Below are 14,240 nucleotides of genomic sequence, written 5' to 3' on the forward strand. Positions count from 1 at the left end.
CAGAGGCAGGTGCGCTGTTGTTTGGCGCTGTATTTTACTTTGATAAAGGACCAACTGTGCTGTCAAGTTAGCAATGCTGGAACTGATGTGTTGTGTGTGTGTGTGTGTGTGTGTGTGTGTGTGTGTGTGTGTGTGTGTGTGTGAGCGCGCATGCGCGCCAGAGCAATCACTTCAACTGTTTCCTTATACCAGCAGAAGCAACTTTAAACACGTATTATCTTATTAATAATACATCACTGTATAAGGATCTGCTTTTATTTGTGTACACTTACAATAAAACTAAATATTGTGCTTTTGTAAAATAAAGAAAACACATAAGATATCACTTTCTGCTATTTGAGTTTCCTTTCTGTGTACAAATTAAGCTACTGTCACAAAAATGAACTGAAACTCGGCATATAAAGGCTACGTTAAGTGTCAAACTGTTTTTCCCCTTGTTGTCTGTAAACTAAATCAAATGTTTCATGAATTTATTTCTTGTATGTATATATGTACTGCAGATTTTATATATAATATATAATCTGCAGTATATTTATACATACAAGAAATACATTCTTGAAATATATTTGATATATTTTCCGTCTTTCAGCGCGTTCTTCTTCAATTTGCAGACCGCAGCACCGTAGAGCGAGAAACAGAGGACAGGGTGTATGTTTAATGATAGATTGTTATAATATCTGCATCTGTGCATTTATTTTTCATAAATCCAGATTACAAAATTTCATGGGGGAGCAATAATCGGTTCCCCATCTACTGTAGCCTAAGTTTTCACTGCGTTCACCCCTCATCACACCACAGCTGTTTCCTCCAGCGAAAATGAAGCAGATATGAATGCATACTTTATAAAATAATCATGTTGCCATTTTCATGTGAAAATGTAACTTTCAATATAATGCATATTCCAGTGCATGTTGCAAAGAGTCTTGCATACTTAAACTAAGGAAAGAGGGTTGTACTAGAAATGCAAACAGTAAAACTTGTGTGTGTGAGATCAAGAACACTTGAATTTGGCTTATTCAATATATTTATCTATATATGCAATACAGCAGAATACTGCAATACGTTTAGTAAACAACCCCTATGAATCAAAAAAAAAAAATTCTTATTTGTATACATGTTTTTTTTTTTTTTTTTTTACTATTGGGCTATTATTATTGATATACTCTCACTTGGGGCTGAACCCCCCTAAAATGAAAATTCTAGAATTGCCCCTGTTTTTGGCCCTTATACCATAATTCCTGAGTAGCAGGTGAAAAAGTATTTCCTCTTTCCAAGATTAGTGCGCCTGCCACATCAGAGAGCTTATCACAGGCCTCCCCTATCACTCAGACCACTGATCCAGGGGACGCTGTCATTGTCCTCTTGAGCAGATCTGGTCAGAGCTCAAATAGTGGATGAGGACATTTTGCTCACCGGTGCTTGTGTGCAAGAAAGCTGTTTTGGAGTTCATCTGTAGGTCATCTTGGATGCTGCTCTAGTTGTCAGTGCTCAATGAAGTGAAGAAATGATAAATGGATTTTGATAAACGGATCCCACACATTTTATGTCATAAACCTGTATTTCAAGTTTTTGTTAAGATAATAATGGCATAATACCAACACAATGTTGCTGTTAAAGTTGTCAGCATGTGATTTTCTTGTCTTTCTTTGGTTCTTAGGTACATACGTTCAGAGAGGTCCATCATCTTGGTGAACTTCTGTCTGTCCATACTGGCCTCCAATGTGCTGATACTGGTGGGACAGTCCCAAACTCTCAGTAAGGTGAGTATGTGTGTGTGTTTCTCTCATGTGTATGAGAGAAAGAGCTGAGAAAGAACAACTTTTAGCTTCTTATATATATATATATATATATATATATATATATATATATATATATAAGTGCATCTCTTTTGTTCTTAATTTATAACCTATGCTGCTTTGTACTATTTTCAGTTTTAATTTTATGTGGCAATGCTGCATAACGCTGCATAACGCTGCTGTCGTTTTGGCAATACAAATGTACAAATATATTGTAGTAATAAGAAACTGTCCCAAGACATCATAATTATTTTTAGTTTCATTATTGGGCAATTTCATCTTTACTGACGTGACATTTAGTCAAAACCTAAAATATAATTTCTCACAGAATGCATTCATTACCAATATACTGAACCATATCTTTATGTTTTTTTTTTTCTAAATCCCAAACAATATCTGCAGAATGGAGAAGGGTTGACCATTCTTAAAACATGAAATATCAATTTTATAAAAAATTTTGTTTTTGTATTTCAGTAAAAATCAAAGGCATCTCTCCATTACGGACTGTTCTGAAAGCTGAGTTTATTTAAACACGCGTAAAATGCTTTAAAAACTTTAACAGAGATGTCTAGAGGCCATTTGATAGGTCTGCCCCTTCGTAAAATTTTTCTTGTTATTAGTAGTCATTCATTTGTCATAAACGTACGATTCGTTGAATAATATTAAATTAACACAGTCTAATCCATAATGAGCTTTAATATATTCCATGCTCAAGCACATGCATTAAGTTTGCCACAAAGCACAGGCAGACGTGGCCTAATAATTGTGCAAAAGGAGACATTTGAATTATTTATTAATAAACTAATGTTTTCTTGTCAGCTGCAAGATGAAATTCACATTGCTGACTCTCATCTCCACAGTATTCGCATAATCAGTGAATATTTGTTTTCGTTTTGAGTTGGTTCGTTTAAAACTAGACATCTCAAGCTTTCTGTAGATACATTTCTCATGTATATAAGGCACCCCAATTTTAAGTTATTTAATTATCAAGAAAAACAAATGATCACGAGGGTGCCTCCCTGTCATGCATGTGCATTAATAATTTTCAGCACAAACACTTGAATATGAATAGTAATAGAGCACTTTTATTTTAGGTTACAGTATGGGATCCACATTAAAAATAAAAATAAAAATCTTCACAAGTTTACAACCGAGGCAGAGACAGTTATAACCTGTAAATTAAAGGCTTTTTGACGTTTTAAAATGATCTAAAGGCTGATGCCGCTCCAATTCGTTGATTTTGATTGTTTTAATAAATCTCATTTACATTAAATAATAGATACAAAACGGGTTAAGTTAGATATTATTGTACAAATAAATATGAAATGCTGCGAATAAGATTGCTGTTTCACATCCAATGATACAAAATAAAACCAAAAAAGATTTGTAATGAAGAAAAAATATGTAGACTCTGATATTTGAAGGAATAGAATACACTCCTGCATTTAAATGTGGCTGCATTTTTTTTTTTAATTTGCAATTGTATGAAAGCAAGTAAAGAAGGCTCCCTTTAAAATCACTTAAGTTTCAATTAATTAAGCTCTTTTTTACATTGTGTGCACTTTGTTGATTATAATGGGAGAACTTGAATTTATGAGGACATTTTATAAATCTGTTCATTAATTTCAGTTTCAATGATTTAGCTAAATCGTGGCCAGGTTTAATTTATTTGTTTCTTGTTTTAGATAAGCCTAAATAGACATGTGCCAGTATTCGGTAATGCGATATATCATGCAATATATACTTTTCCCATCAACTGGTGCAAATGCACAACACCGCTGTATCCTGCTCTGATGTAAACAAGCACGTATGAGAAGCACAAGGGGGAACACCTGAGAGATGCACTGAATGAAAGCACATTCACTCTCTTACACCAGATTGCGCTAAACTGCAGAAAATGCAGCCCTTGCAGCCCTTATTGTATTTAAATGTTCAGTTATTTTTGTCAAAAGAAAAAAAGTTATTTAACCTGTTACTGTATTATGACTTTTTTTTTTTTACTAAATTTCAATACAGTGATAATACCATATGCCGTAATAAAAACATGAGCAATTAATAGCAACAGGAAAATTTTATACTGGCATATCCCTAGGCCTAAATAATGGAAGCTAAATTATTCAGTGCCTCAAAAATAATGGAAATAATTTATAAAACATGCAACAATTTCTTAATCAGTGTACAGACAGATATCCTTTTGCCAAGTAGTTATCTGTCAAAATAAACAGGACAGGTAACGAATAACAAAGCATGTGCGTGTTTTATTCTGTTTTATTCGTTCTAAGAAATGAACATAACTTCACAAGTAGGGTTACTAAATTTATAAATCATCTGTGAATATTAAATATTTTAACTACAGTGTTTTTCTTTTATTTTTTCCGCTGACTGCAGCCGTCAAATGTAACACAACAGCAAGGCAAAGCTGTCAGCTTCTAAATTGTGCTTTGATTAGTTTTTTTGATAACTTCTGGTTAAAGTGCCACTCAGCAGTCAAAAGCTGAAAATGCATTTTGCAGCCGCGGTGGCAGCAACACTTGCTGCGGTAGAAAGCACACTCTGATTGGCCTCCTACTGTTCTATATGCTTAGAGATAGGATTCTAGTTTGGTTTAGGGTTACTTGCATGTAATTATGCATTAATGTAGTAAGTACATGTAACATGTAATGAGATTATTGAGTTCTGAATGGCACTTAACCTTGGATCCCTAGACTCCATAGAGATAGTAGTCTGTCTGTGATACAGGTAACTGCTGTTTGTTCTCTTTCCAGCCTGTCATGACACTATGTAAATGGCCACAATATAATTTGAGAAAGTCAGGCAGGCACGTGTAGCAGACAGACGCGTGGTAGGCACAAGAGGGTCAGCTTTATGTCAGCTGTGAAGGTCTCACTGAGAAAGACTACAGAGGTACCAGAGAAATAAGTGCTGCCATTCAAATCCAAACTGACCCCTTCCCCCTCGATCCAGACTTAATACTTTACTAAATTCTCATATTAATATTAATAATATAATATTAATATTCGGCATTAGTTTAAGAAAGTACAGATAAGGCTAATTTCAGAAACCATAAATGATGTGAAATCCTTCTCATTTCCTGGGTCATTTGCTGAGCGGGCCGGTGTTTAGCATTAGAATATGCACCTCATTATTGTATAAAACGACAGCGAGATTACCGCTTACCGCTACTCATTTGCTTTCGCCGCTTACTTAAATCACACTTTTCTTTAATTCCAGCCTGCCATTTTTCCTTAGATACTATTCAACTTGTAACTAACCCATTTTCACTTTTTAAGTAGTGTCTACAAGGAAAAAAGCCTAGACAGGATGCGTCGTTAGAGCTCATTTTCAAACCACAGTGGAACCAAGTCACTTTCTCTCCAAATGGACTTTCCTTAATGTCCACTGCTCGTTCCCACTTCTTCTCAATCACTTCATCTCTCTCTTTCTCTCGGCTTCAATAACGAACAGCTGGGAGCCATTTGCACCTCTGTTTGCTCCTGTGCTTTCTCTCGCATCTTTTTCCATCATTTCTTACTCCCATTTTTTCTTCTTCTCTCTTTTGTCTCTAGGGACTGTGCACTGTTACTGCTGCCTTTTTGCACTTCTTCTTTCTGGCCTCTTTCTGCTGGGTACTGACAGAGGCATGGCAGTCCTACCTGGCTGTGATTGGCAAGATGAGGTCCCGCCTCATTCGCAAGCGTTTCCTGTGCCTGGGCTGGGGTAGGACACCCGCACACACACCAGAAACTAACATTGAAGGTCAAAAGCAATGTTATTGTAATGCTTCAGCTTGAGTTTTTTTTTTAATCCATAGGAGTATAACATGCCAGCTCTTATCAATTCAGTCACATCAAATTATCTGCAACGTCAGTGTGCTTTAGTGGAGCCCAATGACACACCATAAGCATGCCACAGGAGCTCAATGTTACTTCTGTATTGCAAAACATAGATGCCTGATGGTTGATTAGAAATGCATTGTGTGCAGCCATCTTAACACTGGTGGGATCTGAAAGGATATTCAAGCACTTGCAGTAGAAAACAAGGTCACACTTTATTTTAGGGTCCAATTCTCACTATTAAATAACCATTAACTATGACTTTTGCCTCAATGAACTCCTTATTTGCTGCTTATTAATAGTTTATAAGGTAGTTGTTAAGTTTAGGGTATTGGGTAGGATTATGGATGTCATGCATTATATGTACTTTATAAGCGCTAATAAACAGCTAATATGTTAATAATAGACATGCTAATAAGCAACTAGTTATTAGTGTGAATTGGACCCTATACTAAAGTGTTACCGAAAACATACTTCTTTTGTAACTTATTGATCCACTATCACTTCCATTAATTCATAGATGCCCTTTACAGATATTGTAGAATAGCATTGCTGCCCTCAGGGAAGTGGTAGATTTCTAACTAGGATGTCCAAAAAGTATCACTCATGTTACTCAGAATCTATCTATCTATCTATTTATCTATCTATCTATCTATCTATCTATCTATCTATCTATCTATCTATCTATCTATCTATCTATCTGTCTGTCTGTCTGTCTGTCTGTCTGTCTGTCTGTCTGTCTGTCTGTCTGTCTGTCTGTCTGTCTGTCTGTCTGTTTGTCTGTCTATCTATCTAATGTCATGTGACTGAGCTCTTTGTTAGAACTTACTGGTTAAATGAATAACAGTGGAACATTTGTGTGTGTGTTTCACAAGTGGCACATTTATTTATTTATTTATTTTTGCCTGCATTATATCATGTCTGTTGTAAGATATATTATATTTAGGGCTGGTAATTTAACGTGTTAATTAGAATAATTAATTATGGAGAAAGATTATGGGTTAAAATTATTAACGCATTTAACGCACTTGCCCTGACCCAGACCTATGTGGATCATCTGCCATTTCATACAGTCGATCGATGACTAATATGAGGCAGGGCAACAACTTACTGTGTGATGAAGCCTAGAGAATATCCCTAAAATTCAATATATGGGGCAAAATGCCCGTTTGAAAATTTGTCTCATATTTACATCACATAGTTAAGGAATATCACACGAGAAGTAGGCTAAGTGCAATATCACACGAGTGCAAATGTGATACTCATCTTATACAACAGTTCATTAAGAAGTTAATTAATCACTACATCTTGTCATTAATTAGATTAAAAATGTAATCGTTTACCAGCCCTAATTATATTATATTACATATATATGTTTTTAAGATTTCTGTTTGTGTCTCAGTTTTTTATGCTGCTGGAAAAATAAATTATTACAACATACAGCTCCTTTTGAACGGCCATCCACAAAGAAACGTTATTTTGCTCACATAGTGTAGTATGTTTACAGAATTGACCAGAAGGAGCCAACTGACTATTCTAGCTATCCAAACTTTGACCCCCCGCAGGTTACAGTATGAAATGATCACAGCTTGAATCCAGAGCAAACTCATGTTCCTTCATTGTGCGCTGCTTCCTCCAGAGCCACATTTGGATCCCGTTCATCCCCTGCCTTCCTACGTCTTTCAATCCTGCTCTCTAAACCGGAGTTTTTCTAATTGCCTTTAATTTCCAGAGTTAATCATAGCATTGTTAATTACATGAATATTTCAGAGGAGAGCTCATTATGTGTGGACGTGGCACACAGACATAGAGCGAGAAGAATGGATAGGTCTAATTACCACATGAGTTAGAGGTGGCCTCCCTGACTGTGATGGCAAACACAATAGGGATGACACCAGCAGGAGAGTCCAGGAAGCCCTCACACACAACGGGAGGAGAGGGAGGATGGGATTTTACAAAGTAAAGGTCACTGTACATGTCAGTGTAATCAAGGACCAATAAGTACACCTTCCTCAGTCTTGAGGTCTTTAGCTATGATAGTGTTTACTGCCATATACTAAATAGTAAAATGCAGTTGTTGTTGTTGTTGTTGTTGTTGTTTTGTTTAGTTTTTTTTTTTTTTTTGGGGGGGGGGGGGGTTACATTCATGAATATTTAATATTATATAGATTCTTGCAAAGAAAATACAATTTAATTAAGCAAATTCACTGTATTACATAATGTACTTGTGTTTATACTGTCCAATAATGATAATTAATTTATAATTAATTATTATTATTATTATTATTTTATTTATTTATTTATTTATTTTCATCTAGGTGGTAAAATAATAATAATAATAATAATAATAATAATAATAATTAATTATAAATCAATTATCATTATTGGACAGTATAAAAACGTACGTTATGTAATACAGTGAATTTGCTTAATTTACACATAGTGCCATATGATTTCTGAACTGAAATATATAAAATATATACATTCCTGCAGCAAAACACAGTAATGTGCATTTAATTACATTGTACTGTATGACATAAAAATCTTGAAACCAATTTAACAATGTGATTCAGTATATTCAGAAACCTTAAGCAGTAAGATAAAGAGGTTGTATTTAAAATATCCCTTTTTACTTTCTTAAAGAGTAGGTCATGTGGTATTTTAAAGTGTCCTAATTTTTTGTTGGAGTCCCCTACAACAGGTTTAAATGCATCTAAAGTCAGAAAACATTGTAATTAAAGTCAGAATACATTTAATATTAGAGTCATTTGCCAATGATTTCGAAAAGATTTGTTCCAAGCAAGTTCGGAGCAAACCCCTCCCTTCCATAAGGCTACTCTGCTCTGATTGGTCAGCTGGCCAAGCCTGTTGTGACTGGCACAGAGTGGAGTCCTTGAGCCAGTTAGCAAGCACTACTATTGACAATGTACCTTTACATAAAACAATAATATAGTGTGCCAATCCATTCTTATAATAATGACTTAAAATACAAAAACACTCATGCAAGCGAATCATGCCCACAACTAAAGTTTATCTGCTAAACTGTGAAAACCTAAAATGATAATGGTGGGTACGTTAGCCAAGTGCTGACGTGAGTAACTGATGAAACAATACAGATTGTATACCAAAATATGTCTAGTTAAATGTTTGAAGAACAACAGACAAAAGACGCTGTCTTAATTTATGAACAGCTGTATCATAGGTGGACCAGCCTAACATTTGTTCGTATCTCACGCATTAATCCTTTAACTGCCAGTGCAGCAAAATAAACAGGAATTTCAATATGATTATAAAATCTGAGTGCTTCACTACATTCTTTATTTTTAAATGAAGTAATTAGAACAATGTCAGTCTACATTAATCGACACATTCTTAGGTTCACAGCGAATTATCAGAACTACTTCAGTAATCATAATAGTAATACCGTGCTTTACATGGAAACCTAAAGCTGCACTAGGTATACATCACACATTGGCACAAAAACTTGACATTTTGAGCACTCAGTTGAAATTGTACACATAACCTATCAAACATACTTACAGGTTGTGGTTTGGAGATGCTTGTTAGTCCAAAAAAAAAAGAAGATTAGAAGCCAACAAAGATAAATAGCCAAGAATAGAGAAGCAGTCCTCAGTTAAATGACAATCACACAACAAAAAGTTTGAATTGTATTTCTGTGGTATTCTTGAACACAGAGTTATCTCATCTTGATGTAAACACACTAATAGCAGAAGTGTTTATGGGTAGGTCAGACTCTGTTCATATTTCGCGAGCAGGCGGGGATTATGCAAATGTGTTACCAAGTGACATATACCGGTTACAGGCAAAAGATTTGAAAATATGATGACTTGTTAAGGCGATTCAGAACCTTCTTTCTCTTTTGAGAGAAAATATCTTTATTTATCATGCATTTTTTTGATTAACAACTTTGCAGATTGTTTTCATTTAAGGAAAGCTACGTTATAAATTGCCAAAGAGATATTTTTCAAAAGCCCATATGACCTGCTCTTTAATTAAAATAAATTGGCTGTACTGAACATGTTATTTTAATAATTTACTTTGTGCCCTTGGAATTCTGAACTGAAACATTTGAAATATATGCATTTGAAAACTGACTCCTGAAGCAAAACACAGTAATGTGCATTTTATGTCATTATACTATACGTCATTAAAGCTTTTTGGTTTCAACTAGCATTCTCAGTTTATCTATAAAAGGGTCACAGTGCTTGCTCTGTGTACTTGCCCTGTGGAGCGCTTTTAGAGAACATAGACGGGAACGTTTACACTGCTACTCTTCGGCCTCATGAAAAAAGATACATACACCGAGACCCATGGGAATTGCTCTCTGCTAAAGTAGCTTGTCTGGGAGGGCACTGCGCACAGTGGGAATGGTGTACCTGTATGCCATGTGCATTTGTCCATGAAAAGGGCACAAGCTACAGAAAGTCACCAGTGTGAGAGGAGATTACTTCAGCTAACTTCCCCTCCAGCCTCTGGCCATTTGCCATTAATGGTTCTGAAAAAATAAAAAATTCTAGGTCGCATTTTCTGTTCATAACTTTCCTTTTAGCAGTGTTTGTCCTCTGCTATTATATGTGGTGTGCAATTTTCGCTTGCAGGCTAGATGTATAAAATCTCTTAACTTTCACTGCATGTCAATATTCAAATTGCCAATTTTATTTTTATTTTTTCAGAATTTCAACTCAACATTCTTTATTAGTGAATAATTTCAATCAACTTTGCCACTACATTTTGTATTAAAATACTAATTTAACAAACTTTTCAATTTCAGTGGGTTGTATTCTCCCCCTTTTCTTATCATAAGCTTTATCTTTCAGGTCTTCCAGCCCTTGTGGTCGCTGTATCTGTGGGTTTTACCCGGGCCAGAGGTTACGGCACGCCAAGTTAGTAAGTATCACTGATGCAGCACAGTTTCCCAAAGAAAGCATATATGTAACATTAAAACATTGTTCTGGTTCTGTTTTAAGGGTTACAGTATGTCGAGATCAGTCAAGTCTCTGGATGTTAAAATAAATACAGAAGTACCTACAGTACATCTAAAATACATCAATATATTTATATATTATAGTAATTGTGTATGATCACAGAGTACTTGGTAAAATGGGTAGTGGGTCATTTGGCATTGTCTATAAATTACATTCAGAATAATGTAAAATACTGGTAAATAAAACAAAACATCCACTATAAAAATGCATTGAATTCCCCTCACTCCAAAATTTATTATTTAAAGGGGTCATATGATGTTGCTTAAAAGAACATTATTTTGTGTATTTGGTGTAACAAAATGTGTTTATGAAGATTAAAGTAAAAAAAAAAACATTACATGCCCGGGCTTTCTGAAACGCGTTGTTTTTTACAAGGCGCATCGGTCTGAAAAGTGAGGTGTGCTCTGATTAGCCAGCTATCCAGTGCATTGTGATTGGCCAAATGCCTCAAGCATGTGATGGAAATGTTACACCCCTTACCATACGGTGATGCTGTGTCCCGGTCAGAACACCGGCGCGACAAGACAAAAACAATAAAACCCATAACAAACAAGCAGTTATTTTCATCCAGTGGGGACATAATTACGGATTATGATGACTTATACTGTATTTTTACACGCTGTGTGGCAGTATATAGAGTTGCACAATTCTAAGAATGTAGAATTTGATATCTAATTTAGTTTTTAGTTTTTTTATCAAAATATCCTAATTATTTTTCATGTCAAGAGACTAATGAACAAATAATAGGTAATAGTTAAGTATCTGCATGACCATATTCTACATCCCTAATATTACACAGTATCTAAACTTAACAAATACCATATAAAATATTAATAAGGAGCAAATCAGGATTTATTTATTTTTTTAATTTTTAAATTTATTTATTTTAGGAAAAGGTGAATTGGACCAAAATGTAACGTGTCGAAGTGTGACCAAAATATATATTTGCAATCAAAATACAATTTTTTTCAAAATAGCCAAGGTTTTACCAACTGATATGATTTCATCTTTGATGCACAGACCAACACAAGAAATGTGGTGTTTTTGTGAGTTAATGTTGACCTTATACTTTTGAAAAAAAAAATTCAACAAGAATCTAGAGTCAGAGAGTCCTCAGAAAGTCTTTTACTTCCTCTATGGATTCCCACAAAGTGGTGGCCATTTTCTGCTGCTCTGCATATAATGGTTTCTGTCTTTACTGCACTGCTAAGCAATTGATTTCAACCAGGGGGCTCCCTGACTAAAAGCTGAAACAATGGTGGCCTTTGAGCGCTTTAATTGGATACGTCTGACACATGGATTCCCCTCAAACCAAAGGACACATTTTGGAAACACTGCCAAGAAGTCAGCAGCCTCAGATAACCTCACCGCCGGGCTCAGTAACAGCCTGCTTACTTCACAGGCACTCTTCTCTACAGACGTATGCATGATTGAGAGCATACGTCTATGATCTTTTCGCAGCGGACATTTCACAAGGACTCCAGAATACAAACTAAATTGAAATCTGTTTGATTGCACTTGACCAGAACATTTGCAAATATTAAAATAGCTCTATTAAAATCATGATTAATAATGCTCATCTATAAAGTATGACCTTCCAGCTTTTGTAAAGCTGCATGTTTGTCTAGAATTTTAACAGGCAATATCTGTATCTGTCTTTTATTTGGTCTCTGCAATGAAAGCACTTCAACAATATGACATTTCCAGTAATCAAGTAGTAAGATGAAGAGGTTGCATATATGTATATAAAAGAAAATAATAATTTCAGTTACTTGCTTACCAAACTCTGTTTGTTTGTTTTTTTGTTTTGTTTTTTTTGAAGCCAAATATTTCTCAACTCTATCTTGTGATTTGCACCGTTTATATTTCACTGTATCTCTTTCTTTCTCTCATCTTCAGTTGTTGGTTGTCTCTGGAAGGAGGGCTGCTGTATGCATTTGTCGGCCCCGCTGCTGTCATTGTACTGGTAGGTTTCAGACTTTCTGTATTTTCATTGGCTAGATTTAACCAACATGAGCTCCACCCACTTTAATATGCATTTTAAATATATCAGGCCAGCAGTCAAAGAGAAAAACCATGAATGAGATTAGAGTTGAGGCCTGCCTCATTTCAAATGTGTGTAATTTTCATCAGTGTATATCATGTTAAAATTCACGAGTGAACTTGATGAGCTTAGCCCAAAGCAACCAAAGTGTGTGTGTGTGTGTGTGTATGTATGTATATATATATATATATATATATATATATAGTGTGTGTGTGTGTGTGTGTGTGTGTGTGTGTGTGTGTGTGTGTGTGTCATCCACAACCCCAGTCTCAGGTGCTGTGTGTTTTCGGTGAGATGTTTGCATTGTTTTTTATGGTCAGATGTGATTTGCGTTGTTTGTTTCTTGGTGGTGTCGTGAAGCGTCCCACTCAAACAAACAACTGCAAATGAGATTTGTGCATCTGGAGATGCTGGCTTCCTCCTTGGAGAAGCAAATCTAATTAATGGAAAAATAATTAATCTTGTCTCTAGCAAATAGTAAAACGGAAGACCTATTGTCTAAGCTAGCGCCTCGCATGATGAGAATACGAACGGCACTCCTAAACATGTCAGACTTGGTAGGTTGGATGGTGGACTTGGTATGCTCTCAAAAGCAGAATGAACAGGCTGAGTGTTCATTTAGTGCAGGGTTTTCAACAGGGTTCTTTTTTATCTATATAATTATGTAGTCTCTGAAGGGCAGGACTAAATGAAAAAAGTATGATGTTTAGGCAAAATAAGAAATATTTACACATCTCAATTCTCATCAAAAGTTTACACCCCCCGGCTCTTAATGCATTGTTTTTTCTTCTGGAGCATCAGTAAGTGTCTGAACCTTCTAATAGTTGCACATGGGTCCCTCAGTTGTCCTCAGATCGATCTCAGAATCCTACAGTCATTGTTGGAAAGGGTTCAAATACACAAAAATGCTGGAAAAACAAATTATTTGTGGGACCTGAAGGATGTTTCTGAAGAATAGCAGGCAGCTTAACTGTTCAGGACAAACAAGGGACTCATGAGCAACTATCACTAAACAAAAACACAGATGTGGATCACAATAATATCTTGATAATATGACACTGAAGAATTAAGTAATGAGTGCTAAATATATATAAATTAATACATCTTAAAATATTAAAATAGAAAACAGTTATTTTAAACTGAAATACTATTTAATATTAGACTTTTTACTATATTTTTGATCAAATAAATGCAGCCTAGGTGAGCATAAGAGACTTATTTAAACAGAAATAAAATCTTACTAACCCCAAACATTTAAATGATAGAGTATGGATAAATGATTTAGGATTTAAATAGCTGTAAATTAACTTGTTCATAATTAAATGTATTAAAGTGTTACCATTTTTTTCTTAAAAATCTAAATGTTAAACTACAGTATTAACTTAATATTACCTACAGTATGTGTTCCACTTAAGCTTAGCAGTGTAAGCATCATAACAACATTGTACTAAATGCATGTTAGTATGGGTTTCAAATCACATCCAGTACAGGTGTTTTTTTTTTGTTTTTTGTTTTGTTTTTTTGCAATAGACTGCTGCTTTAACAAAGTTGAATGCAGCTG

The 14,240-nt window shown here is 35.0% G+C and overlaps 1 protein-coding gene across 12 annotated transcripts in view; it reads left to right on the forward strand.

The window, feature by feature from the left end:
• Positions 1–14,240, forward strand: part of adgrb2 (adhesion G protein-coupled receptor B2) — a 300,747-nt gene that overhangs the window by 249,021 nt on the left and 37,486 nt on the right. For all 12 annotated transcript variants that reach the window (XM_059556467.1, XM_059556463.1, XM_059556465.1 and 9 more), the window contains 4 exons: positions 1,658–1,760; positions 5,363–5,513; positions 10,468–10,537; positions 12,535–12,601. In XM_059556467.1, coding sequence (XP_059412450.1) covers positions 1,658–1,760; positions 5,363–5,513; positions 10,468–10,537; positions 12,535–12,601 — 391 coding nt within the window. The remainder of the gene's footprint in view (positions 1–1,657; positions 1,761–5,362; positions 5,514–10,467; positions 10,538–12,534; positions 12,602–14,240) is intronic.

This window comes from Carassius carassius, chromosome 8 (assembly GCF_963082965.1).
Source record: "Carassius carassius chromosome 8, fCarCar2.1, whole genome shotgun sequence".
NCBI lineage: Eukaryota > Metazoa > Chordata > Actinopteri > Cypriniformes > Cyprinidae > Carassius > Carassius carassius.